Below are 25,962 nucleotides of genomic sequence, written 5' to 3' on the forward strand. Positions count from 1 at the left end.
GATCACTCTGAGCTTAACATGCAGGCTGAATGTGAAAATAGTCTTTATGCAACATTTCCTGTGTTAGCCGGCGATAGAAAATAGACGAGGAAACGCTCGGGTCAGAAAAAGCCTCTCGGATTTACGTCATACTGTAAATTAGCATTCATGGACTCACCCATCTTGGCTCACAACAGGGAACACTGTTGTTGATTTAGCATCCTGGAGAGAGCAGAGCATGTCTCGGCTAGCAGAGGCTAACAGTTAGCATTTGCAACTCCACCACATGGCAGAACTCCTCTAGGCTTGTGTGATTTGAGAAGATAAAATATCAACACTGGAAATCATGTGGTCAGTGGTAGAATCTTGTTGGTGTCAGCCAAGCCCCCACACCGGAGCTCTAAAATTGAGTCGAACCCGGAAGTACCAAAAATTGCAGTTCCACTCTCATCCGCTGGGGGCTGGTGTCAGAAGCGAGCAAATCCTCATTGACTCCCATGTTAAAAATACCAATTTCACAGAAGAAATAAACATGTTTACAGCCTGGTACCAAAACATGTTTTTGGTTTAAATGATCTAGTTTACACTCATGACAACTCTGAGGGGGGTGAATTTTTTTCTCACTCTTCTGTTTAAGTGTATTAAAAGCCTAAAATTCTGTATAATTAATGAGCATCAGACGCACGTGACCACCACCTCAGACGCACGTGACCACAGAGCTAGCTCCGTGGAAAGGCCTCAGTAGAGCCTCGGTCTGGCTTGGAAACTGCTCCTGGATTTTGAGTCTCTGTGTTTGTGTATTCTTTTTTGGATATTTTTATTGCAATTGTTGGACAAAATGACTTGCTGTGGCATTAATTGCACTAATAGAGCGTCCAAGTCTCCACCTCATTTTTTTCGGTAAGTAAAATTATATTTATGTATTTCAGGTCACTGCTGAGCTGAGCTTAGATTTTAACATGTACTGTTTAACCATGAAATTTAAATGTAATAGGGTAAAACCCAGTGCATTTAACACAATGCTGCATTTTAGAAAATGGGTTGAAATATAACATGTTGGTGGAGCTGGGTTCCGACTATCGCCTTGTGGAGCTCTCGGGAGACAGAAGTTTTCCACCCGTTTCTCCCCTGGCTTCGCAGCTTCTGTTTGATGCGCCGGGCTGCTGGCTGTTTCTCCCTGCAGCTCGGCTCATTTCTGTCTGATCGCAGCTTCTGTCTGCTGCGCTGGCTGCCGGCTGGGTCTCCCTGAAGCTCGGCGCATCTCTGTCTGATCGCGGCTTCTGTCTGCTGCGCGGGCTGCCGGCTGGTGGAGCTCTGGGATGGAAACCTTTCCACCCGATTTTACCCAGCGGTCAGCCCGGCGTATCTCTGACTCAGAAGCTCTGGTGTTGTGCACAGTTAACTCCGGTTGTAGCTAGGTTGCTACCTCCGTTAGCTTAGCTCCCACCTCCGCGTTAGCTTTGGGTTAGCTTCAGATTAGCTTGTAGCTAGTTCGACCGGGTGTCGTCAGTTGATCCCAGCCTTACAGCCCCACCCTCAGCTCCTCTCTTCCCTTTTATGGAATTGTCTGGGCTTGACGGAACCTGTGACACGGTCAAAATGCCTCAAAAAAGTGATATTAGAGTCTATGGAAAGGCGATGTCCATAATTCTAATGTCGATGGTGTCAGCCAATCAGAGGCAAATCCTTTGCATATGATGAATAAAGCCTGATTTATACTTCTCCATCTGCACACAAACACAATGAAACTGTCCATCGAAAGTGTTGGAGAACACAAACCTGTGATTGGTCCGGATGCCGCATCCTTTAAATTAATCTACAGCACCGCCGTTCCTCCCCTCAAGAATAAAACAAGCACCCAAACTATCTAGCAGCAGTCATGGAATGAATCAAACATCTCGCAGAAAAGGTCTGATCAATATACACCAGTGAATGAAGGATTAAAAAGAAATGCAGCTAACTTTTTATTCGTGGTCAAAAATCATGATCATTTTATGGGTAAGAGGTTGTGACTGCATGAAGGGGTGGAGGGGAATGAGGGACAAATCTGTTTGTGTTTAAATTTAAAAAGCCCATTGTCACAATGTGTGTGTGTGTGTGTGTGTGTGTGTGTGTGTGTGTGTGTGTGTGTGTGTGTGTGTGTGTGTGTGTGTGTGTAATGGTGGTGGGGGATGTGGGTGCTGTCGGGTCATTTTCATCTGTAAGGTACTTTGAGGTGCATCAACCGTATGAAAAGTGCCTTATAAATAAAGTTTGATTTAATTATAAGTCTCTGAAATATATAAATACAATACTGTAACAAAGACACAAGTGTAAATACACATACTTGGACCGCAATGGGGGCAGGATAACACCAGAGAAGTGCTACACCCTCTGTTGTCCTGGCTTTGCAACACTCCTAGGTAACGGAGACGTCAGAAGGGAAATCGTCCCCATCAGTGTGTGTGTGTGTGTGTGTGTGTGTGTGTGCGCGTGTGTGTGTGTGTGCGTGTGTGTGACACTGCAACTGAGCTCTTATGTTGATGAGCCGCACCACAAATTCATTCCCAACTCGCTAAGTAACCTAATTAATGATTTCAATATTCATGAAATATTATTGACTTTTTCCTTGATTTTGCAGCTCTTTAAACAAGTCTTACACCACCCACACTTCCTGTTTGAAAAATGCACCATAAGGAAGGACTGCCTGGGAAACGACTCTGAGCCGTATCGTTTCGTATCGGCTTGTGAGTGGCCGGGGCAGCCAGAGGCGGGGCTAAGGCTCAGCAGTGCAGTGCAGCCCTGTCAGAACTACTGGCTAACGTAGACAATACCAGTTTAGCCAATAGCGGTGATGACTGATGTGGCTGTTTCAAATTCAAGCTGAAGAGGGCGCTACACTGACCGTTTTAGGCAGAATATTTCTATTTGAAATAAGATGCACTGAAAATGACAAAATATTGGGTTAGAGTTAGGGTTAGGGATTTCTACGGCACTATTCAACACTCATTTATTCAGTTTTTCAGCAAAAACGGTTGATTTAGGGGCAACTTGCTCTTTAAAAACATTACAAATAATTTCTTTAGTGTTGTGTTACATTCACATGCAGCCAATAGGATTCAGTTATTTATTACAGCTACATTTAATTTTGTGCAAACATTTTTATTTAGCTTAATCCAACATGCACATTTGTAGTTTTGAGTCAATCAGAATATACCTTTTGGTTCAGATATTCAAACCAGAGTTGTATTTATTTGCTTGGGAAATTTTAAATATATCATGCTTAATGGATGAACAAGAGACAACACTTTTTTTATTTAAATAATGAAATAAAATAATGAAGACAATGAACAAAAAGGCTGAGCAGCTTGATGAAGTGGAGGTTTGAAGAAAAGCAGAGAGAGAGAGAGAGAGAGGCTGAGTGGGAGTGATGCATGCTGGGCAGGAAGCCAGGGGTAAGATTAGTGACCATCACTATGGCGACACACAACTCTCCCTCTCACACACTCTTGAACCGTTAGATTTGCTACCTGATGCACTGAAATGGGATTTACTTTAATATGAGAAAAGATCTTTAAAATGTGGGACTAAGCTAACTGATGCTGGCAAGTTTTTAAATTGTTCATTTGTACTGAAAGCCGGAGGTTCTCTAAATAGACCCTAAAAAACCTTGAGTCAGTTTTATCATTTGATTGTAGAATAGCTAAAGCAAGACATTTCCATGCTGCTGGAGATGGATTTCAGGTTAAAGCTGATGTCCATTAAAAGTGAAGGCAAGAGGAAAAGATAACAATAATCTATTCAGTAGGAACAGACGTTACCATTTTCACTCCTGAACACATAGAATTTAACAACTTCTCATTTAGGATTTGTGATTGTAACACTTGAAACAAAAAAGTCAAAAACTTTAACTGAAATGCCCGGATGACTGTAAATGTTCGTGCTTTAGCAAACAACAATCCAACATAGTAGGACGTGGTGGGTGGCTTTCTCCTGGTGGCTAGTGGTGGGTGGATCGATCCAGATATCCATAGTATCAATACCAAGTCAGCATCTTTATTGGATCAATACTAGACTAGTAAAATTGATTCTTTACTTTAAGTCCCGCTCTTGGGCAAAAAGAAAACAGCGAAGTCGCTGGACTCACTGCTCCTGTGTCAGCTCAGAGCAGGCACACTTTGATCTCCTACCCCCCCCCCACCACCACCCCCCCACCCGATCTCCACCCCCCCCCCCCCCCACCCGATCTCCACCCCCCCCCCCCCCCCCCCCCCCCGGCAAACCATAGAGATCATGCTTACGTAGAGGCGGCATCTGGCAAGCGTAACCACTTTGCCGCCATATTGGATGGGTCCCTCACCCTACAAAACCCAATTGGATTCAAAGTTGAGTGAGCACCTATGCCCATTTTGTGCAGTCCACTTTTCCAACAATCTGCGTACTATTGAAAACATGGGATTACTATTGATTTTTCTAGCCTACCTGTGTGTAAAAATTTACAAATATTTAGCAATTCAATGACTCATCCATCTGATTTATTGAAAAGTATCAGTATCGGTGTAAGCGATACTGGCCTGTATTTTCTTTTACCTTAGGATCGATACCAAAATATGCAATACTGCATACCACTAGATATCCTGAGAGGGACCCAAGTGTTGTAGTGTCTTCACCAAATGAGCTGCTTTTGTCTTTTTAGATTATTTGTCAGCTTTTTCTCTGGTTGCGAGCATTCCGTATGTTACATCAACAATCATCATCTAGCCTGATGGCAGCCCCTCCTCCATAATCAATCATTGGGAGTTTTTGTTTGTCCACCTGCTTCATAGGGTTTCTTTATCTCTCTCTTTCTTTATCATTCTCTCTCTCTCTCTCTCTCTCTCTCTCTCTCTCTCTCTCTCTCTCTCTCTCTCTCTCTCCTCACTCATCTTCCTAACTATCTCAGCTCTGGGTACTGGTTGGTACCTTTTCTTCTTGAAGCATTATTTTCTCAGATGCCCCAATAATTCAGAAATGGGATCCATCTGAGAAAAGGACTTCCCTCAGCTATCTTCCTAAAGCCCCGATCACACAGCAACATATCGAAAGCAGGGTCAAATATCGTGTTTGCTTTCCTGCAGGTTCGAGTGTTTTCATTTATTAATGCAGTTAAATCATGATTGAATTAATTAAAAACTTGATTTGTCTATATTGGCCTTACTTCCTGAATGTGAGAGAGACAGATAAGATGGTGGATGAACAGAGAGACTGACAACGAGAAATAAAAAGTGTCACTTGGTGTCTGTCATCAGGGGTTGTCCTTCCTCAATGGACTAAAAAAGCCAAATATAACAACTGACCCATATACTACCTCCCCTGCTGATGGCCGTCCTCGCCAAACACACACACACACACACACACACACACACACACACACACACACACACACACACACACACACACACACACACACACACACACACACACACACACACACACACACACACACACACACACACACACACACACACACATTGTAGAATAGTTTAACCTTGTCTCTTTTATTCCATCCTGCATATTTTTAGTGCATTGTATGAAATGTGTTCCTGTACCTGAATAATGAGATCTGTGCCTGAATATCCACCTGAATAATATTTTCAAAGAATCGTACTTACCTGTTGTTGTTTTTGTTGGTGGTAACAAAATATGTTTCTATCACATTGAGTCTATTGAGTAACTGTCTGCAGAATAAAGGAAATACTCTCAGCATCATGTTTCTAATATTAAACGGCAGAAGTGTCAGAAGACAGAAGCGGCTACTGCGTGACTGTCTCTGCAAACAGTCACCGTTGCATGGACATGCAGATCATGTCTATATTGAGTCAGTCTGTCCAGACCACCTCTGCTGGATGTCCAAACCAGACCTTTGCACAGTTGTTGCTGTTTTGCAAGAAATAAATACCTCAAAAATGCTGGATAACTAGGTTTAACATGTATGTTTCTTATTTTTATAAAACTAGAGCATTTACTAATCACTGGAAGACATTTGTTAATTTGTGTTTTCATCTAGGATTCTTGTACAACTCTAACGTGTCCACTAGATGGGGCGGTTGCTCTAGCAGTTAGCTGAAGCTTGATTCTCATGTTTCTCCCTCTGAGTTTACAGTTTTTCTCAATTGCTAAAACACTAAAATCCATTGACTGAAGAAAGTTCTCAGTTGCTTGAACTCATTAAGCTAACTGTTGAGCCTGTTGTCAAAACCGTAAACAATCTCACACGGTTTAGCAAAACTCTAAACGCATTCTCATTCTTATAACACATTCTGCACTCTAACGTACATCATGTCATCCATAAAGGTAAACACAAGTGGCACACATTTACCCATAACAAGAGCACAAATGTCATTGATTGACAACAGGTTGTTGAAGGTGGGAATGAGAACGTGTGACAATGGATAGAAGAATTCATGTGAGAGGTCAAGGTCGGGTGCGTATGCAAGGTGGGGGATGAGGAGGAGGGCAAGAAAGAGAAAGAGGAGGATGAAGAGGAAGAGCGAGACAAAGAGTGGAAATAATAGAGTTGCTGCTGATGTGTATTTTTTTATATAAACTGTGTTTTGTGTTATATTAATGTAAATAAATGTTGTTTTGTTAATTTTATCACGAGAACATGCATCCTCAATTGTTACCCCAGGCCTCCTAGACAGCCTGGATCGTAACAACGCCATCTTCTTTTTTCTTAGTTAACACAGTGTAGTAATTCCGGCCGAAACATGTCAGCCAAAGGTAAAACAACATCTAATTACTACACTGTGTTAAATAAGAAAAAAGAAGATGATTATGAACCAAAACACAGAACGAGCTAAGAGTTTTAAAGAAATATGTCAGCCTCCAAGTTAAAATGTTCAATTCTTGGAGTCATTTTACAACAAAGTTAGTGTTTTAATCCAAGTCTTATATTGTCCATAATGAATAATGATGAAGACTTACAAATGTCAATAATGCACATTTGAGATTTAGCAGAATAAGGAAGAAACAATATAATAACTTTGCATCAGAAGAAACTTTGTCACTGCTAACAACGATATCATGGATATGTAAAATCCTTACAGATTGTTTATGACCATTCTTGCTTTTATCCTTTCATTGAATGACGTCATTCCCAGATGGTGAAAACAAAGGAATGATTCATTAAGTTCTAGTTGTAGTCTGCAGGGTGAAAACATGATGCAACCAGCATTAAATATGTTGTTTTTTTTGGCCTGTCAGGGGCTGAAAAAACATAAAACATAAAAAAAAACATAAAATACAATATATATACTATATATATATATATATATATATATATATATATATATATATATATATATATATATATACACACACACATTGATATAAATAACATTTTTATGTTATTTACAATGGTCTTCAAACAGTATAAGTGGTTTTTAAGGAGGTGGTGTAAAAAGCAACCAAAGTAAAACTTGTAAACTAAACATTGGCTGACTTAACATAAGCATTTAACACTGAAGGCAGCTACAGACAATCAGCCATATCTCTGTTTTCTTTCTTCACATCATTTTTTCCCTCACATTGTGCAGATGTAGATGAGAACACAAATTTAAATAAAATGACTCTACAGATCTGGTCTTCTTGGAGGCATTAAAACCTGCAGGAATATCACTTCTGCCTCTTTGTTTCAGTTGCTGCAACTCTAAGACATTCACAAAGTTTTCTGTGGTTTGTTAATATAACTGCTAACTGTAATAATCAGTTTAGGAACATTTAAACCAGTAACCATCTCATACCTCTGAGTTTTTTTTTTGTTTTTGTTTTTGCCTGTAAGCTGGTTTCCAAAGTTCTGAGACTCACTTCCTTAACCAAAGTGTAACATTCTTTTTTACTAGCTGATGTTTTTATAACAAATCAGTCAATGATGGTGAATATTGTTTTAAGTCATGTAGAATCTTCCCTCTCTTCACGTCTGTTTCCACCTTGTTCCTTCTTTTAGGTTACCATTGAGAAGTTGACCTGGAAGGACCGTCTTCCTGGATATCTTGTGAATATTTCCTCTATCCTGTTTATGGCAAGTACAGATTGATGTTTTACTTCATAGTAACTACTTTCTCAGCATCCAAAGATGAAATCATGTTAAATAAAAAGGTCAACCATCAAAGTTAATGAATCCGTCAGGGGCCTGCCTCCATCCATTTATGTCATTTTTTTGGACAGCGGGGCTGAATAAAGGTTAACTCATCTCCCCTGTGTTCTCTTTCTTTACCAGTTTGGGTTGACGTGTTCGGCAGTTTTTAGTGTAATCATCTACCGCATCACAATATCAGCCTTGATGGCAATGAACCCTGACCCAGAGATCAAGTCCAATGTTCGTGTGACGGTAACGGCTACTGCGGTCATCATCAACCTTGTGGTCATCCTGATCCTTGATGAAATCTACGGTTATGTGGCCCTGAGGCTGACTGAGCTAGGTACAGAAAAGCACGCCATCACTTCAGTTTTGCATCTGTAACACTAACATTTAACAGTTACTAAGCAAACAAGCAAACAAAACTGTGTACATTTTTCAATGGGACTTAAGAGCACTACAATGTATGTTAATGCTGGTTTATAATTTGCCTTATTTTTGGGTAGTAGTAATGAGTCAGAACAGAGTCTCAGTACCCTGTTTGAATGTGTTGAAGTAGAAATCCAGAGTCTCTTTTATCTGATGGCAAATGTATTGCACCTTAAGCTGTTTTCACCACTTCCGTGTTTACGGCCAAAAGCAACGCCACTCGTTTGTGAACATGCACTGCTAGCTGGCCAGCAGAGCTGAAACTAATTATTTTACAATTATTATTTTCATGTTTTGCGGTTCATTCAAATATGTATTTTAAAGGCTTACTTGTCCACAAGAAACGTCACCAAAGGTCATATGTCTTGGTGCATGCTCGAACGCTCTTGCACACTCTGTGATTGGCATCTGTACATAAACCGATGTCTAATGCGATCGGCTAATCCTGAGTATTGGTCAGCTCAAATGGCCCGGGGCTCTATAGGACGAGGCACTGGCTTAGCCAGCTAAAATGACACTTTCCCACATTACAGTAAAAGTTACAGATTTATAAAACAGCAACCGTTGTTTAAGGCAACAGGTCTTTTAGGGAGACCCAGACAGTTGGCTCCTCATCAACACATTTTAGGGGTGGTCCTGAGACCTTCCTTGCCAAAAAGGGGTGTAACATCTTTCCAGCAAGTATTGGATCTCCTACAAGGTGCTTTCCCAATATGACGTGCCTTGAAAGCACCCTGACCAGATTCCCAAATATCCTCATCCAAGCACTTTTTATTCATGGCCATAGGTGTCGGTTAGAACGTAGATTGACCATTAAAATGCAAGCATTACTTTCTGCTGCTCTTTACCAAAGGGATGGGATCATCCTCAATACTGGTGATAAGGCACAAATAGATCTCTCATCCTATCCCACCATCACTCACAAATAGGACTTCTTGATACCTGAACTTCTCTGCTTCAAGCAAAGACTCACACCCACTCAGAGAGCGCTCTGGTTTTTTTTAATTCAGTTAAGAAATGTGGTTTAACGTTTGGAGAAAGTCATTCTCCTGATTTAGTCAGCGATGAACCAAGAAGAACATAAACACACTGAAGCAACTCATTTTCCTTGAGAGCTCCTCGTAAAATTCTTCAAAGGCGAGGCTATTAGCATTCTTCATGTACACAAAACATCTGTGGACTGCACATTCAAACCCTCATGACCTTTTCAGCAACTTGGTGAGGGTGAAGATCTGATCCACAGTTTCCTGACCTGAACAATGGCTTCACTTTCCTTTTAGCATAGAGCTTGACAGTCTGCTAGATTCTCCTCTTTCTGAACTACCCCCGAGAGGCTACACATGTTGATTATTTTACAGCGCACTTCCTCTGGTTCCCGTGTTTAACTATCTGTCATCATCCATCCTGCAAAAACCACAGATGTGTATCTTCCAAGATGGTGACATAATGTTCAGGTTAAACCTCCAGTGAGGGCTGAGCGATAATCAAACGTTTACCGTAATTGAAATGTCTAACTCTAACCGGTATTATTTTTCCCTTGTCAACACATGTGGTAGTAAAAACATGGTTGGCAAAGTTCATGTCTCTTTAAGAAGCTGCAGCATCAAGTCACATGACAATGTGACTCAACATGATACAAGTGGCAGCCCCATCTTGTGGACAACCTTTGTTTTGTGCATACATGTATTAATCATGTTCGAGGTGAACTCGTCAGTATACCGTGATGTTGACTTTAGGCCAACTCGCCCAGCTCTACCTCCAAACTAGGCAAACTACCTTCATAAAAACCAAGACAGAAAACTGTGTTATTATCTGGGTCATTCTCTAAAGCTTTGACCAAAAATGTAGACTAGAGTCATCAAACTCTCCACTGTTTGTTTTCCTAGTGCATTTCAAACGCATGTTAACGAAATGCAAACACACTCACCATTCCAGGTTTCTTGTTAAACATTTATTTTACACTTAATAATTTGTGTGTTTGCATCTTTGTACACGGGGAAAAGAGTCTTTCTGCTTCTTGCTGAATCCTCTGATAAAACTTTGATGCGTTCATGCACCAGCTGCCCCATCAGCCATCCTTAGAGGTTTCACCCACATTTACATCTATATTCAAAACCACTGAAATGAAGGAAAAAATGGAAGATGGAGTTCACGTGTAGATGTGGTAGTGTGTGTGGGACAGAGAAGAAAAGGAAAGTTTTGGTGCCTAAATTCATCCCAGCACACTTACATTTCCCTAATGTCTTATATTTTTCTCTGCAGCCCTGTTTGTAGTCCTCTAACATCACAAAGGTAAAATAAAGTATATTTTAATTCTAATATTTTTCAGAGATTCCCAAAACAGAAACAGACTATGAAGAGCGCCTCATCCTGAAAGCCTTCTTACTGAAGTTTATGAATGCATACGCTCCTATTTTTTACGTGGCTTTCTTCAAAGGACGGTAAGCTTCATTCATGTGTGTTTGTCTACAGGTGTGTGTTATGGGAGCCTGCAATTAGCTGAGAAAAAGCTCTATTTTCAGCCTTGTTGTGTTACTAAATAAAAAACTCTGCAGGTTTGCAGGTCGACCTGGAAGTTACACATACGTCTTTAACAATTATCGAATGGAAGAGGTTTGTTTTCTTTCTGTCATTAAGCTTTCTGTTTATTACACTGAGTACATACAAAAGTGACTGTGAGTGTGTGAGGTTTAAGCACTCGTGTCTCCTTCAGTGCGCTCCAGGAGGCTGCCTCATCGAGTTGTGTATTCAGCTCAGCATCATCATGCTGGGTAAGCAGCTGATCCAGAATAACATCTTTGAGATCGGCATCCCGTAAGTTGAATGCTTTCTTTATTTGATCGTTTTTATTTGATGTTTGAAAATACAACATATTCTTTATTTGGTGACTGAATAGCTTGACACCTGTAAGATTCACTCCCTCTTGTCTAATCATAGCTCAGTTTTTACAAGCAGTCCCCTTTGGTCAGAGGTCAGGTGTGTTTATGTTTATGTTTATTTATTTAGCAGACGCTTTTATCCAAAGCGACTTACAATTTATAACCTATAGGGCATGTTGTGATCTGTGGGGGAAACCGGAGTACCCGGAGGAATCCCACGCATGCATGGGGAGAGCACGCAACTCCACGCAGAAAGGCCGCAGCCGAGTTTCGAACCTGCGACCTTCGTGCTGCGAGGCAACAGTGCTAACCACTGCGCCACCATGCATACAGTGTTTATAACCACTTTCACACATTGTCTGCCTTCAGGCCTCGTGTTGCTGTGGCTTTAAGGACAGATTAACCTCCTGGCCTCTTTGATTAGTTTCCTAGTATGAGGAACAGAGAGCTGTGTCACATTCCACCAATAGATCAGTTTCACACCCATTAACTTAAAGGTTTTCACACCTGGAAGAAGCCTGTGAAATATTGGTCATATATTGCTGACCAGGGTGTGGTTTTGAGATGAAGGCTTCATCAAAGCTGCGCGAAAGGTCAAAAGCTAAAGACCTCTCGGTGAACACGTGAAAAATGAACCGCTCAGGACCGTGCAATCAACCAAATTTGTATTTCAGTTGTGATTTTCCCTCTATTTTAAATATTAAAACAATATAATTGACAAAAAAAAATGTGTTTTGCCATTTGAGAGACATTTACTTCCACACCTGCTCATGCGAATGATGAATCACGTAGAAAATTGAGTTTTCTTTTGAGTATCTAGTGTTTAACTTGCCCAATGTCATTTTCAAACAAAGATACCTGCTATTTGTATGTTGATGATAGGAGAGTTAATATTTGTGAGCTTCTTTGGGCCACAGCTCTAAGATGTGTTCCATCTGTCAAAGCATCTCCAGTAGGATGTTGGCTTTGTCTTGGTTCCGGAACAACCGGTTACTAGGAGCTGTATGCTCAACAGAGAGAAGACAAGAGAGGTGTACTCTCTCTGGGCCTGGTGAACTGGGCCTGAACATCCTCCCAGAGAGGATTCACGTCATTCAAGCACAAGAAGAGCAAAACAAACAGTTGGTACAAAACAGCCGCCTGCTGGTGAATTACTGAAAGAAAAGGACCATGTAGGGTTCAGTAAAGATACAGTCATCAATTATAGTTTCTACCACTGCTTTCATGGACTACACATTCATGTTGTTACATAAGAGTGGAGCCCCAACTACTTGAGTTAAAGACGCGTGCCAGAAGTCACAGGAAACGCTTCATCACTTCTTCAAACTTCTCACATTTATGTGAAAATGTTTAAAAGATGACAAGATCAAAGCGTAATAGTAAAAATAAACAAACGTTCCATGATCTGGAACATTAACCTCTCACCCCAAATGTTTGTCAGAGGCCTTGGAAAGTGTTCTGCTACATTTAAATCAAAGTAATTGCAACCAAAGGAGAGAAAAAAGCAGAAAGGGCCAGGGCAGAGATCTGCTTCTCGCTGTATGAAAAATGTCAAATCCATTATTGCATAATACACACATGCTTTTTAACACTTTTTAATAAGCACCACACAGACGCAGGTACAACCCACATGCACATGAACTGTACTGACTAATAGAACTGCTCCAATCCAAACTTGTTTTCTTCTAGATTCACACTTGTAAAGCCTCTCTGGGTCTCCCCGAGGCAGTCAGAGATCTGTTTTCACTTTAACACGCCATCCGGTGTCTTTAAACCCGTTTCTTTACTGTCACTCAGCCGCCGGTTGTTATGCTGATGGTTTTCCATTGAAACGCTCGCTGCTGTACAGTAAAAACCAAACTCATCCTCGTGATAGTGTGTTTTTACAATGCTCATCCAAAGAAAAACATGTTGATTCACAGGTCCTCAACAGAGCAGAACCTGTACGGATTAGCAGCAGGCAGGTGTAAAGTCATCTGCAGCACATGTAGAGGGGATATGTTATGACTTTTTTTTGACTGTTTTCCAGAAAGAGCCGTTCCATGGCTCTGTCAATTTAAGAAAACAAGCAGGAGCTGGCCATGTCCACCCATCCCCTATTCAGGCTACTATGAGCTGAGAAGCTCTGCTATCTGGGAGGGGCTTGGAGAAGAGTAGCAATGGGACTTTTATCTCTTTGAAGGGAGCCATTCATTTGACAGCTGTTTACCTCAAAGAGCCGTTCAAAAGGCTGGCCCTTTTGAACACAGCCGAACGAACGCTGTGGGAGCGGGGTTTGCACAAAACATCTCCCTAATGTCTGTGAAAGTGAGGACGGGGGAGCTGTTCTTCCACTGCTCCTCCAGCAGCAGCTCACTCTTGCGTGTGAGAGGTGGTTTTATTCTACTTCCCCTGTTTGTGACACGAAAAATTGGGACTTTTTAAAAAAGACTTATAGAACATTCTGATGTCACGAGGGGCAGCAACGAAGCCGCTTCTCACCACAAAAAGCATCAGGAAAGAACATCAATATATGGGCAGCCATATTGGTGTCATGTGTGAGGATCATTCCTTGAACTTTCATGCAGAAACATTCAGGAGAATGTAGGTAATAAATGGTAAAGGTTTATTTTACAAAACGAATGTTCAAGCACCAGGAGAGCCAAAATGGGGATTTGCAGGATCTGAGAAGACAAGGGAGCAGTGGGGTGAGAAATGTCGTAGAAAATGAATAGAATGAAGAAAGAAGATGATCTTATGGTAAAGAAGTTCAAGGATGGCTGTGCTATTGTGATGCTGGTAGTAGGTTGAGAAAAGGAGAGATTTAGGAGTTGGACAGAAGCAAACCAGAGCCTTGAAGAGTAATGTAAGAATTATTGATTGTCATCACGCAGAACGACATTTCATTGGTTAACTCTGCTTGAAGGCACAAATGTCTACACATAAAAGATAAAAAATAGTAGATATCCATTTCATTCTAAGAACCCATGCACGTAATAGTAAAAATAATTAGGACAAAGAGAATAAAATCAGCCTGAGACACATATACAGACAGGCAGGTTACTATTGAGGACTGGAGGAGCTGCAGAATGGAGCTGTCATAGAGATAATGGTCTGAGAAACTCAATTTGGTGTGAAAGGAACAATAAGTTTTGACCTCTGAGGTAGAGAGATCACAGAGGTGTGGAGTCAGGTGTGTGAGCTGCAGCACCCCAGCACAACCCCGGTACTTGACACGGCTTGTAACACGGATCATGGCAAATGGACTTTGAGGTCAGGGTTGGTTTGGAATTTCTGACTTTCTGAGTTGAAAGAGTTGTTCAAAAATGATTTCCAACCCCTGAGTAAAATAAGGGTATTGTTCATAAACAAACATATATATATATATATATATATACTTATAAATAAGTTTTACCCTGTTTTGATCAGCTTTCTCAATTTCGGTCTCAACAGGAAGTTGAAGAAGCTTTTCCGTTCTCTGAGGGACAAGAAGTCCACCCCAAAAGAGAGGGATGAGGAGAAGCCACATCAGTGGAACCTGGACTATGCTCTGGCTCCATTTGAAGGCCTCACACCAGAATACATGGAGATGAGTGAGTGTGCCTCACTCACGTGTAAACATGTACACTTAGCCTGAGCAAGTGCATTCAGGATGCTCTGTGTTTATGTGTAGACATCACCCACTCTTCCAAACCCTGTTGTCCTGTTGTTTAGATTCATTCCACAAAGTAAATGGCAACATCTGTGAGGGAGAAGATCAGGGAAACGGATACATATCCCTAAAAGATCTCTATTTATGTCCTGTTGCTGAGACCCACTTTGTATACAAGATCCCAATTTGTTCACGTCAGTCAGAAACCAGGATATGTAAACAAGTGTGATGCAAGAGGCACACCAAAGCTTTGCATCCCTTCATGAATAATTAGTCCATTCGGTTTGTTTGGAGAAAAAAAAACATCTAAAACACTTTTAGCATTACCTTCAACTGACACATTATCTGGAATTAGATTTATTGTCTGTGACACCCTTTTCACCAGTGGGAGTTGCCTTTGTTTCACGGGGAGAAGGCTTGGCAGTATTTAATTATATGGTTATAAACACTGAACCTAAAACAGTACGTCTAAGTGTATTTATGAAAAACAACGCCCACTTGAGGAAACAGTTAGAAATAGAATTATTTAGTTCTTATGATTTCTCAGCAGAAATAGTGAGGATCTTTTGTGTCGGTCCTGATTCATTCTTTTCAGCTGTTCTGTTGCAGATTTACTGACGAGCAGGGGCGGATATAGGACTGAAGAAGATCCGGGGCTTAACACACGCGCGCACACGCGCGCGCGCGCACTCACGCGCGCGCGCACACACGCATGCGCGCACACACGTGACACGCACTAGTCAACATCATATATATATATATATATATATATATATATATATATATATATATATATATATATATATATATCTTGTACCACATAATGTTTAATCTGAAGCTACATATTAAGCATATTCAGGGCAGAGTATTGTTCCTGTTAGTGTTTACCTGATAGTAAGCTAACTTTAGGCAAACCAGCAGCACAACAAATATTTTCAAATAAGACTCACAAACCTGAGTCAACACCAGTCTCATCAGAGCTGGGGTTCTGTCGTTGTACTTTTGGTCTAAAAAACGTCCTTATGTCCATCTTCACTCATGCGTTTCAGACAGAGACTGTAGAAGAAGTCAGCTGCTGAAGGGCTTCTCTTCAGTGGTGGAGGCTCAAGAAGGCTGTATACCGACTGAGTGGCCTAGTGGTAGAGTGTCCGCCCTGAGATCGGGAGATCAGGGGTTCGACTCCTGGTCGGGTCATACCAAAGACTTGGAGAAAAATGGGACCCAATGCCTCCCTGCTTGACACTCAGCAATTAAAGGGTTGGATTGGGGGGTTAAACCACCATATAGTTCCCCGAGCTATTTTGACCCAGGGGATGGGTCAAATGCGGAGAATAAATTTCACCACACACCTGTGTGACTAAATGGGACTTTACAAACTACTGCCAGCTGCGCTCTCTCTGTTGGACTTTGGTACTGCATGTTACTTCCGCGATTTAGATCCGGGGCTTATCATGAAAGATCCGGGGCTTCAGCCCAAGTAGCCGGGCCTAACGCCGCCCCTGCTGACGAGTGTAAACTCACTGTCTTCTTTTGGGGCCCAATTTAGTCTAATCTACAGCTGTCAGATACATGGACCCATAAATGAGTCTAGAACGTTCTGATATTCAGAGGAGTTAAAGGTCAAGCTTTTTCACATTTTCAATAAATTTGCAATGGTTTCTAGAAAGAATGCATGCATTGTAAGTTGCTCTTTGGGGAAAAAAGCTACAAATTCCTGTTTGAGAACGTAGAATTCAGCTGGAGAAAGGGGCAGCAGACAGCAGGATTTGGAGTCTTACTTCCTAGACATCTCACCTCAGATTGGCTAACAGCAACGCAACTCTACAGCCTAATTTAAACTCCGTCTGTGTCGGGACAGACGCACGCAATTCCATTATCCATTCTTTCAAGGGCTCTCCGACAGGCTCGCAATAACGGACAGAGTCAAGCTCTCTTTTCGAAACGTCCATCCGTCAAGACGGAGAATGCAGGCTTGGGATCAGTCAGGACGCTGCTGTCATCCACAGTGCTGTCACTGCGCCCTCAAAAACATAAAGAGAGCCAAGGATATCTAGCGGCAGACACAGAGCAGCTTGAAGAATACCTCGGGGAAAAACTAAAAAAATATATATGGATGTTTTTATTGACCGGAGGAGTGAAAAGTTGCACAGCAGCGTTTTATTCGTGAACGGAAATGACGATAAATGTGGGTTTAGAGGTGGCGAGCGCATGAAGAGGGGGAGGAGAATGAGGGGCAAATTTGTCGGTGTTAAAAATTCTAAAATACACACAAAAAAATATAAACACAATGTAAACACACCGTCTTGGACCGTATACATGACAGGATGCCATAGAACAGCTCTACGCCCTCTGCTGTGCTGGCGGGGAATTGCTTTGTTACACTCCCCAGGAGACGGAGAAGTGTGAGGGCATATCGTCTCCTTCCATGTGTGCGTGTTTCTCCCTCATGGAGCTGATGGAGAAGTATAATTCAGGCTTACCACTGACTCTGTTTGCTCTCCAATGTGGACTATTAATCTCCACAAATAAACACAAGCCTGGAGGAGTTCTGCTGTGTGGTGGAGTTGCAAATGCTAACGGTTAGCTTCTACTAGCTGAGATGTTTTCTGCTCTCTTATCAACACTAATCCAACAACAGCCTTCCCCGTTGAGAGTCAAGATGGGTGTCGTCTGTCCAGAAGACCACATTTCAACTTCATCTATATATGCTTTAATGGGAAAATAGGCTTTTCCTGGAAGCTCGTCTTTTTCTTGTTGTTCTGTCATGAACTTTAAACTTTAACCTGTGAACAGACCTATGCGGAGTCTGAGATGGAGCTCTTGGGTTTTTGTAATGTTTCTGACCATTACAAGGTCCGACCTGACAACGGACCTACTGGGACATTCACTCCTAGGAAGACTGGTATCCGTGCTTAATTATTAACACGTTTTAAAATGTATTAAATTACTGTGCGGTGTGTTCAAAGTTAGTAGGACTCAGCTTTGCTTTTATCCTGCTCTTAAAACCTGACAAATCGATAAACACAATTTGTTTTGTCTGTCATATAGCTCTAGTCAGCTTGCAAGAAATAATGTTTCTCATGATCAGAAATCAGTTTTAGGACTATGAGATGTGAAGAGAAAACTTAGCGTGAAATTTAAAAAAAAGGTCAGATTGGGTAAATTCAGTTTTTACAGCTTTAATCTCAGATTTGATGTTTTATGGTCTAAGTAAAGACAAAAGGGGTGGGAGGGAAATTGCTACCGGGCAGAATGTCAGAAATGTCTGGGCTCTACATGCAAATACTCCTCCACACCCACACTCGGCTGTGTGAGCTGAACCGGAGTAAACACCTTCACTTCTATACATGCCCGTCTGTTCTTGTGTAGAGTGTGTGTGAGCTCCGGTGCTTGTGTAAAGGTGTGTGTAGGTCCTCCTTTGTGCGACTAGGCCGGACCCGTCGACCTCGGCTCAGGTAGACGCTGAGGTTATTCTGAGCCTGCCCCATAGCGCTCGCTGACCCGCTGTCGTATTTTTTTCCTGGCCGCTCTTTGTCTCGGCGTGGTGTCCCGGGGTGAAGCCGTCAGTCTCCGGCTCGCTAGAAATCCCCGTTCCCACACTGCTAAAGTTCCACTGCTGTGATCAGAGCGATGCATCAGCCGCAGTCAGCCAAACGGCAGTGTCTTTCTCAAGTTTCCCTTTTCTCATTCTTAAGATGCAGGTGAACTTATCATTAATCAACTTGTTTCCCAGTGGCCTTAGGTCAGTCATGTTTTCCCACTTATGCTCTAAACTATAGTGTTTTAAACATTTGTTGCTTTATTCTCATCCATAGTTTAGATAAACATACAGTTGTACACAAAGTCAACCCCATGTCAGTCTTAGGAGTTCTTATACGAATACAATCACAGCGATCTTGTCTTTACATTAGCTCTGCAGTTATTCTACAACACACACTAGATATTTGTTTCTGCTCAGCTGTATTAAGGTCCCACCTCAGCCTTTGAATGAGACTAAAGTCTGGACTTAAGCCTGGTTCATGCTTCTCCGTAAGCTCCGCAAGGGACAGACACGCACGGATTGACGGAAGTGTTTTGTTTTCATACTTCTCCGTCTCCTGGAGAGTGTTGCAAAGTAATTGCCCGGCAGGACAACAGAGGGCGTAGCGCTGTTCTGTGGTATCCTGTCATGTATCGGTCCAAGATAGTGTGTTTATATTGTGTTTTTTGTGTATATAAGAGACTTTTAACACGGACATATATGTCTCTCATTCTCCCACCTCTTCATGCGCTCCCCACCTCTAAACCCACGTTTCCTGTCATTTCCGTCCACAAATAAACGCTTGATGTGCATCTTTTCACTCCTCCAGTCACGGGAGAATTAAACGTTCATATTTTTAGAGTTTTTTCGCGAGGTATTCTTCAAGCTTCTCCGTGTCTGCCGCTTGTTATCCTCGGCTCTCTTTGCAATGGCGGCGCTGTAAACAACAGCAGCGTCCTGACCAATCACAAGCTTGCGTTGTCCGTCTCGACAGACGGATGTTTAGAAAAGAGAGCTCGACTCCGTCCTTCCTTGCGGAGCTCTCCGGCAGGCCCGCAAGGACAGATAATGGTGTTGCGTGTCTCCGCACTGACGCAAACGGAGAAGCATGAATCAGGCTTTAGACAGGACCAATGCACGACCTCGATGCTCTCTTGAATAATTGTTCTGCTGCTGTGTTTGGGATAATTGGTCCAAGCTATCATGACACATGGGCTCACATTAGACCCTTGAATACTTTTGTCTACAGAGGGGTCCATGGTGGATTCAGTGACCTCAGATCCCAAACCATCAGTCCTCCACCATCGTGCTGACAGTTAGACCTGTTTGTGTTGATAAATTGTTTTGGATTTAAACATCTTTATTTTGGTGCCATTTGCCCAGAGGAAACTGTCTTACTTACCTAAGATGTGCTGCCAGGTGGGTTTTAGAGAGAAGAGTTTTTTTCCCTGGAACTCCTCCAGTCAAGCCAGACTTGTTCAGCCATTTTCTATTTTCCCTGTTTTGAACTTTAAACCTTAACCTGCTAACTGAAGCCTGTAGAAGCTGAGATAGATCGTTTTGTACTGTTTTACGCACTGACCTTTGGCACTGGGTCAACCAGTAGGGAATCATTTTTATTATGTCCTGTTACGTTAAACTAATATGGTTATCTTGTACTTTTTATAGAAGAAAAAAAAACATTTCTCAGACTGACTGAAGTTCTAAGTGTTGATGTCTGTTGCATTTGACTCTAACTGCTCTAACTTTATTGATATGTTCAGATTAACCCAAATAAAGAATAGATGCTGTGATGCCCATGTTGTGTTCTTTAATGTCATTTTTTTGTTTCCCACTTGTAAAAATAACAAACTCAAGTACCAAGAAAATTAAAACCAGGACTAAATACTCATTTGTTGTAATTTTTTTTCCTTTGCCTCTCTGCAGTAATCCAGTTTGGGTTTGTGTCGCTCTTCGTTGCTTCTTTCCCTCTCGCCCCACTCTTTGCCCTGTTGAACAATGTCATTGAGATCCGACTAGACGCCAAGAAGTTTGTTACCGAGCTACGCCGGCCGGTCGCTGTACGGGCTAAGGACATCGGTAAGCTGATCCACCTCATGTGGATAACATATATGTGTTTGTATTTTTACTCCCATAATAAACGTGAAGGTTTAGTTAGAAACAATTGAACTTTTTTTGATTTCCTTGAAGATGTTTTGCCTCTCATCCAAGAAGCTTCTTCAGGTCGAAAACTTGGGTTAGGAGGCTGATCAGGTGTGGTCTGAAACAGACTTGCTGAAAGGGCACCTTGTTATTACTAGTGAGGCCATCAAGGTCACACGAGTCCCTGGCCTCTCCTTCTGTTTAGCTCTATTTGTGTCGTTGGTGCTGATGATCCTAACAGGCCCATCTGTTCACTGTTTTGAAGTGAAGAAGCTTCTTGGATTAGATGCAAAACATCTTCAAGTAAAACAAGGGTAGTCCAGTTTTTTCTAACTAAACTTTCAGATTATACTGCCCTGGATGACTCAGAATCTACACAAACGTACTCCCAAAGTCAAACATTTTATATTCTCCAATCTCTTAATCACGCTGAAAACGTACCAATTTGGTTTCCTCAGCTTTAAGCAGTAAGGCAGATTTTCACCTGTGAGTTAAAGCTACAATGGCAAATCTGCAAAACAATCAGCTTAATTTTTTTTCATGTCTCTCAACAATGTTCTAACATGGTATAGCTATGAATATATTGTGGAAGATTTAAAAAAATAAATAAAAAGAAAAAAAGTGGTTCTCTCACATTGTCTAAAAACCTCAGCCAATAACACGGCTCGGTCCGACACCAACTATTGGTCTATCTGGTTGTTGGTCTCAACGAACCACCACATTTACCTGGGTCCTCAATTCATTACACACTTGCACACTTGTGAAAGGTTTTCCGCTCAGTAATAACAGGAGGTGAAACAGCCGGCTGCTACCACTTCAACTTTACGACAAACTACCAGAGTCCCAAAAAAAATATAAAACACCGGTCACGGACAACAAAAGATGTTTTGACCTAGAAAACTATGAAACTAGCATTGGGACAATATTACATTAAAATTGTACCAAATTTTGTAACTTCTAACATGTTTTGTAACTGTGACCCTAACCCTAACCCAACAAGAATTGTCTTGGACAGGAATCCAAGACTCGTGATTGGCTGGTGGACAAAGTCAGTCATTGGTTCTTTGGGATGGAAGCTAGAATTGAGACAAAATATTTTGTACTTGTAGACTTGAGTTTTGTAACTATAGACTTAAATTTTGTAACTGTAGACTGAGATGTATGTTTTGAGAGTTGTGGTTCAAAACTTGTACATTGATTGTTTTCTGCAAGTTACAAAATAAAGGTCTCATTTTACGTGTCAAATGTTACGGGTTGCAAAACGAGAATTACAAGTTATAAAAAAAATGAAAGTTACTGTTACAAAACATGTTACTGATGTTTCGTGCTATCTTGTTTACTGTGGAAATGTGCGTTCCCATATCAGAAGGACGTGACCTATGTATGATAGCCGACAGTAGGGGTGCGAATTCCGTTTGTGTTTAAACATTGCTTGTTTTCCAGATTTGCCATTGCAGCTTTAATATATTTTGACTCCAAACCTATTTAACTGACAAAAATGTCTCACAATTTTTCTATATTCGGCTTAAAAAACTTGCACTTATTTTTAAATACATTCTCAATGATACAAACGTTTACAATGTTAAAAGACCCAACTTAGAAGTCTTCTTGTGAAACTTAAAAAAGTCAGTGAACGTAAAGATGGCAGAGCAAAGGAAACACAGTTCAATAAATACACCTTAATGTATTGTTATGAACCAAGCTCACCTCTTTGGGCAGCCTCCATTTTTCTCATGTAGCTGTATTTTCAAGTATTTAGTCTCCTGACTAAAAAACATTTATTTTGTCATGTAATTTTGAATTCTAACGGAACTCTATTTTTATTTCCCTTCTCCGTGTTAATGTTCCTTCTTACAAAAGGCATATGGTACAACATACTGAGTGGAATGGGCAAATTATCCGTCATCATAAATGTAAGTATTCACACAATGTTCCACATGTGACTGACTTGCAGTTTGTAAAAATAAAACCTAAAATACTACAAAGTAAAAACACGATGTGGCTGTTTGAAGGCACTCCATGAGGATTTGGACTGTTCCTATAATAGTTTTAAATGCCTTTTAATGTAATTAGTGTTTAACTGATGAATCCAGTCTCCAGGTCAGATTTGGCAATGATGGTGTATATTTACAGTAGGTCATCCAAACTGAAGGTGGTTGGACTTTGTGTTTTTCAGATGTTTCACTTTTGTTCTCAAGAAAGCTTCTTCAGTTTAAACGATCAAAAACTTTTGGTTGAAATATGAATTATTTTTAGAAGTCAGGAAAAAAAACATGATTTTTCATGTGTTTGTCATAAATGTACAAGAATAAGTCACATTAAATTCATTTTTTTATATTAAAACATATTATATCATATCTGAACGGCACACAAACACAAATTTGGTGATGTCAAGCTATAGAGTCAGAAAAGGTTTGCCAGGGGGTTGTCTTCAGGCACTCCACTAAATCTCTCTTCATTTACTTTTAATAGTGAAGAGATTTTTCAATGATCTCAAACAACAAAAGGAGTTTATATAATTTAAAAAATGAAAGATTGAACTCACATACTGGAACAACCACAGTGGTTCATAAGCATGAAAGAGGGACAGAGCTTCCCCTTTTTTTGTCTGTTTTTGTTTGTCAGTTAACTTTAAATGTTACTTCACACTCTTAGAAAGAAAAGCAAGGAAGAAATAAATGCAGTACAAGTTTTATTAAGATTCTCTGTAGCATCACGCACCTGTTACTCTGAAAATCTATAATCATGTAATTCTTCAGTGAGAAGCAAAAAAATAAATAAATAAAATAGTTTACTTTTTCTGTAAAGTTAGATGATCCACATTTGAGTGACAAACCTTCAGAGCTCAGTGATTTATCAAAACCTGCTCTGCTGCAGTTCTCCTCCTGAACAGTCAAAAGTGACGGAGACTGCAAGTTTGTCAGATCGACACTTCCTTTAAATCCGTCAACAGCACCGCCATGGCCCCGTCAAAGATATTAAGTGGCAGACACAGGACAGATTGAAGAACGTCTCGCGGAAAAAGTCAGAAATTACTGTTTAGTGGTGTTTGTTCACCTGTGAATGAAGAAGTACAGAGATGCGCAGTAAGCGTTTTATTTGTGGACAGAAATGACGAGGTGACGACCACAGAGATTTGCTGAAAGCAACCTTTTCATTTCAGGGTATATTCAGGCTTTGTCATGTAGCTAATTATATTTAGCTTGCTTAATTGGAACATAGAACATAGTATTAACAATTATGAACTTCTTATGGGTCAGGTTAGTTTGCGATAAAGTTAAAAACAAAAACAGAAGTCAATGGGCTGGCCTGAGTTTGTGTGAATGGACGGGGCTGACTCTGGTGCAGCTCTGCCTTTGTGGTTCTGCAGTGAGCACCCTCTCCTCCCTAGCTGATGGACAAGTCAGAATGGAAAACGTCTCCATCAATGCATGTGAGCAACTCCGTTCTCAAGCTCAGCCTTTAGTCTGGTTGTACAATGAACACATGATTTGCAACCATAACACAAACTTGGATTGGGACTGAATTGGGCCCCATTCAGGTTGACTTCATAGCATTCAGAATAATAACAAGAGACTGACTCACATTTCAACACACCTTCAAATGGTTGATTGTAAAACTGCAATTTTTGATACATGTGATGACTTATTTTTTTGTCATTTATTTTAACATCATTTAGACACCTCATGTATTTTTATGTCTCCCTCTGAAAGAAGGGTATTTCACCCTTTCTCGTTTTCTCTGTAGGCCTTTGTGATCTCCTTCACATCAGACTTCGTCCCTCGGCTCGTCTACCAGTACATGTTCAGCCCAACAGGGACCATGGATGGCTTTATTAACCACACGCTGTCCTATTTTAATGTTTCTGAGTTTAAACCTGGCAAAGCACCGCTCAACTCGCAGGCGGGAGATATCACTTTCTGCCGGTAAGTACATGACAGATATGCTAGCCATAATACATAAATAGTACTATCCGTAGTGAATCTGACTGGTGGCGGGGTCTATTTAAGGGAGCCGTGAGCATGCACTTATCCAGGATGAATCTGCGTCTGCTAAGCATGAATTGTGTAACCAATTAAGCCTGGACTCAATAAATTCAATAAGCTCAGCTTAGTCACTAATCATGGATTTCAAGGCAAGGCAAGACACTCATAACTCTTTTTTTTTCTGATTAACTGTATAAATAAGTGTCTAATAGTGCTGTAGACATGTGTAGTCATTATTTTTGGCATTTTATTGCATCTTATTTCAATTTAAAAAATTCAGCTTAAACCTGAAACCAGACCAAGATGTGTGTCCTCTTAAGGTTTTATGCTGGTCAAGGTTCTCAGTCATTCAGGTCATGGTAATCCAAAACAGTTCAAATGAGGCAACTGGGCCTCTTTGGTTTCTTGAAGACATTTTGCTTCCCATCCGAAGAGCTGTGTCAATTCTGACCGGAATATGGGAGAGTCAATCTTATAAGCTGTAACTGTCTATTGTTGCTCAACGAGCAGAAACTACCTGTGAATACCTCTCTTTCCTACCCCCTGGTGATTTGTTAGTCTCTATTGTGAGGGAGTCATTGTGTTGATTAGATGCATCTAATCAGCATGGCTCCTTCTCAATAGAGGTGTCTTCAGCCCTTTTTACAAGGCACACTCTTCCGGCCAATCGGCGTAATATTATCGCAATGGTGTATCTTATAAACGCGCCATGTCGGCAAGGTGTTGCACGAATTTTGTGGCATTCGTTCCGCCTTGCTTGGTAGTAATATTGCTGTAACTGGTTGTTTCACGCCTTGGAGCAACAGAGGGAGGTGTCATGATGGAAGTTAATGCTGAGCTCTGGCCAGCAACTTAATTGAAAATGAAACTAAAAACGGGCCACAAGTTTTGCTTTTTGAATAAAATCAGCTGAGAAGGCAAACTGGAGCACTGCAACGCTCCTGGAGCTTTCCTCAGTTAGAGCTGGAGCTCAGATCAGACAACAGACACCTTTAGGAGTGGTTTGTTAAAAAAAAAAACTAACGATCATGATTTCAATCGCAATAAAAAGCAAGTTATGTTTAAGATAAATGGAAGTCCGTGGCAGTGTAGAGACCACCCACATAACCTCTAATCTTTTGTAAAAAGGACATGATTGCACCCCCACCACGGTCTGACCACTTGTAAACAACCTAAGGCTCCCACGGTCACGGTGTTGCAGCAAACTGATGGTATTGTTTTGTAAAAACTGCTATAAGAAACCAAAGAAGTCCAGTTGCCTTCATTTGAATCGTTTTGGATCTTCAGGTTAAAACTCT

General features: G+C 41.0%; 1 protein-coding gene across 2 annotated transcripts in view; it reads left to right on the top strand.

Annotated features, from left to right (window-relative positions):
- Nucleotides 1-25,962, top strand: part of ano2b (anoctamin 2b) — a 116,395-nt gene that overhangs the window by 81,404 nt on the left and 9,029 nt on the right. For both annotated transcript variants that reach the window (XM_015954959.3, XM_015954967.3), the window contains 9 exons: nucleotides 7,946-8,020; nucleotides 8,219-8,420; nucleotides 10,836-10,947; nucleotides 11,062-11,119; nucleotides 11,220-11,320; nucleotides 14,818-14,957; nucleotides 20,463-20,615; nucleotides 22,539-22,591; nucleotides 24,426-24,604. In XM_015954959.3, the coding sequence (XP_015810445.3) occupies nucleotides 7,946-8,020; nucleotides 8,219-8,420; nucleotides 10,836-10,947; nucleotides 11,062-11,119; nucleotides 11,220-11,320; nucleotides 14,818-14,957; nucleotides 20,463-20,615; nucleotides 22,539-22,591; nucleotides 24,426-24,604 (1,073 nt within the window). The remainder of the gene's footprint in view (nucleotides 1-7,945; nucleotides 8,021-8,218; nucleotides 8,421-10,835; nucleotides 10,948-11,061; nucleotides 11,120-11,219; nucleotides 11,321-14,817; nucleotides 14,958-20,462; nucleotides 20,616-22,538; nucleotides 22,592-24,425; nucleotides 24,605-25,962) is intronic.

Source organism: Nothobranchius furzeri, chromosome 1, assembly GCF_043380555.1.
Source record: "Nothobranchius furzeri strain GRZ-AD chromosome 1, NfurGRZ-RIMD1, whole genome shotgun sequence".
Classification (NCBI taxonomy): domain Eukaryota; kingdom Metazoa; phylum Chordata; class Actinopteri; order Cyprinodontiformes; family Nothobranchiidae; genus Nothobranchius; species Nothobranchius furzeri.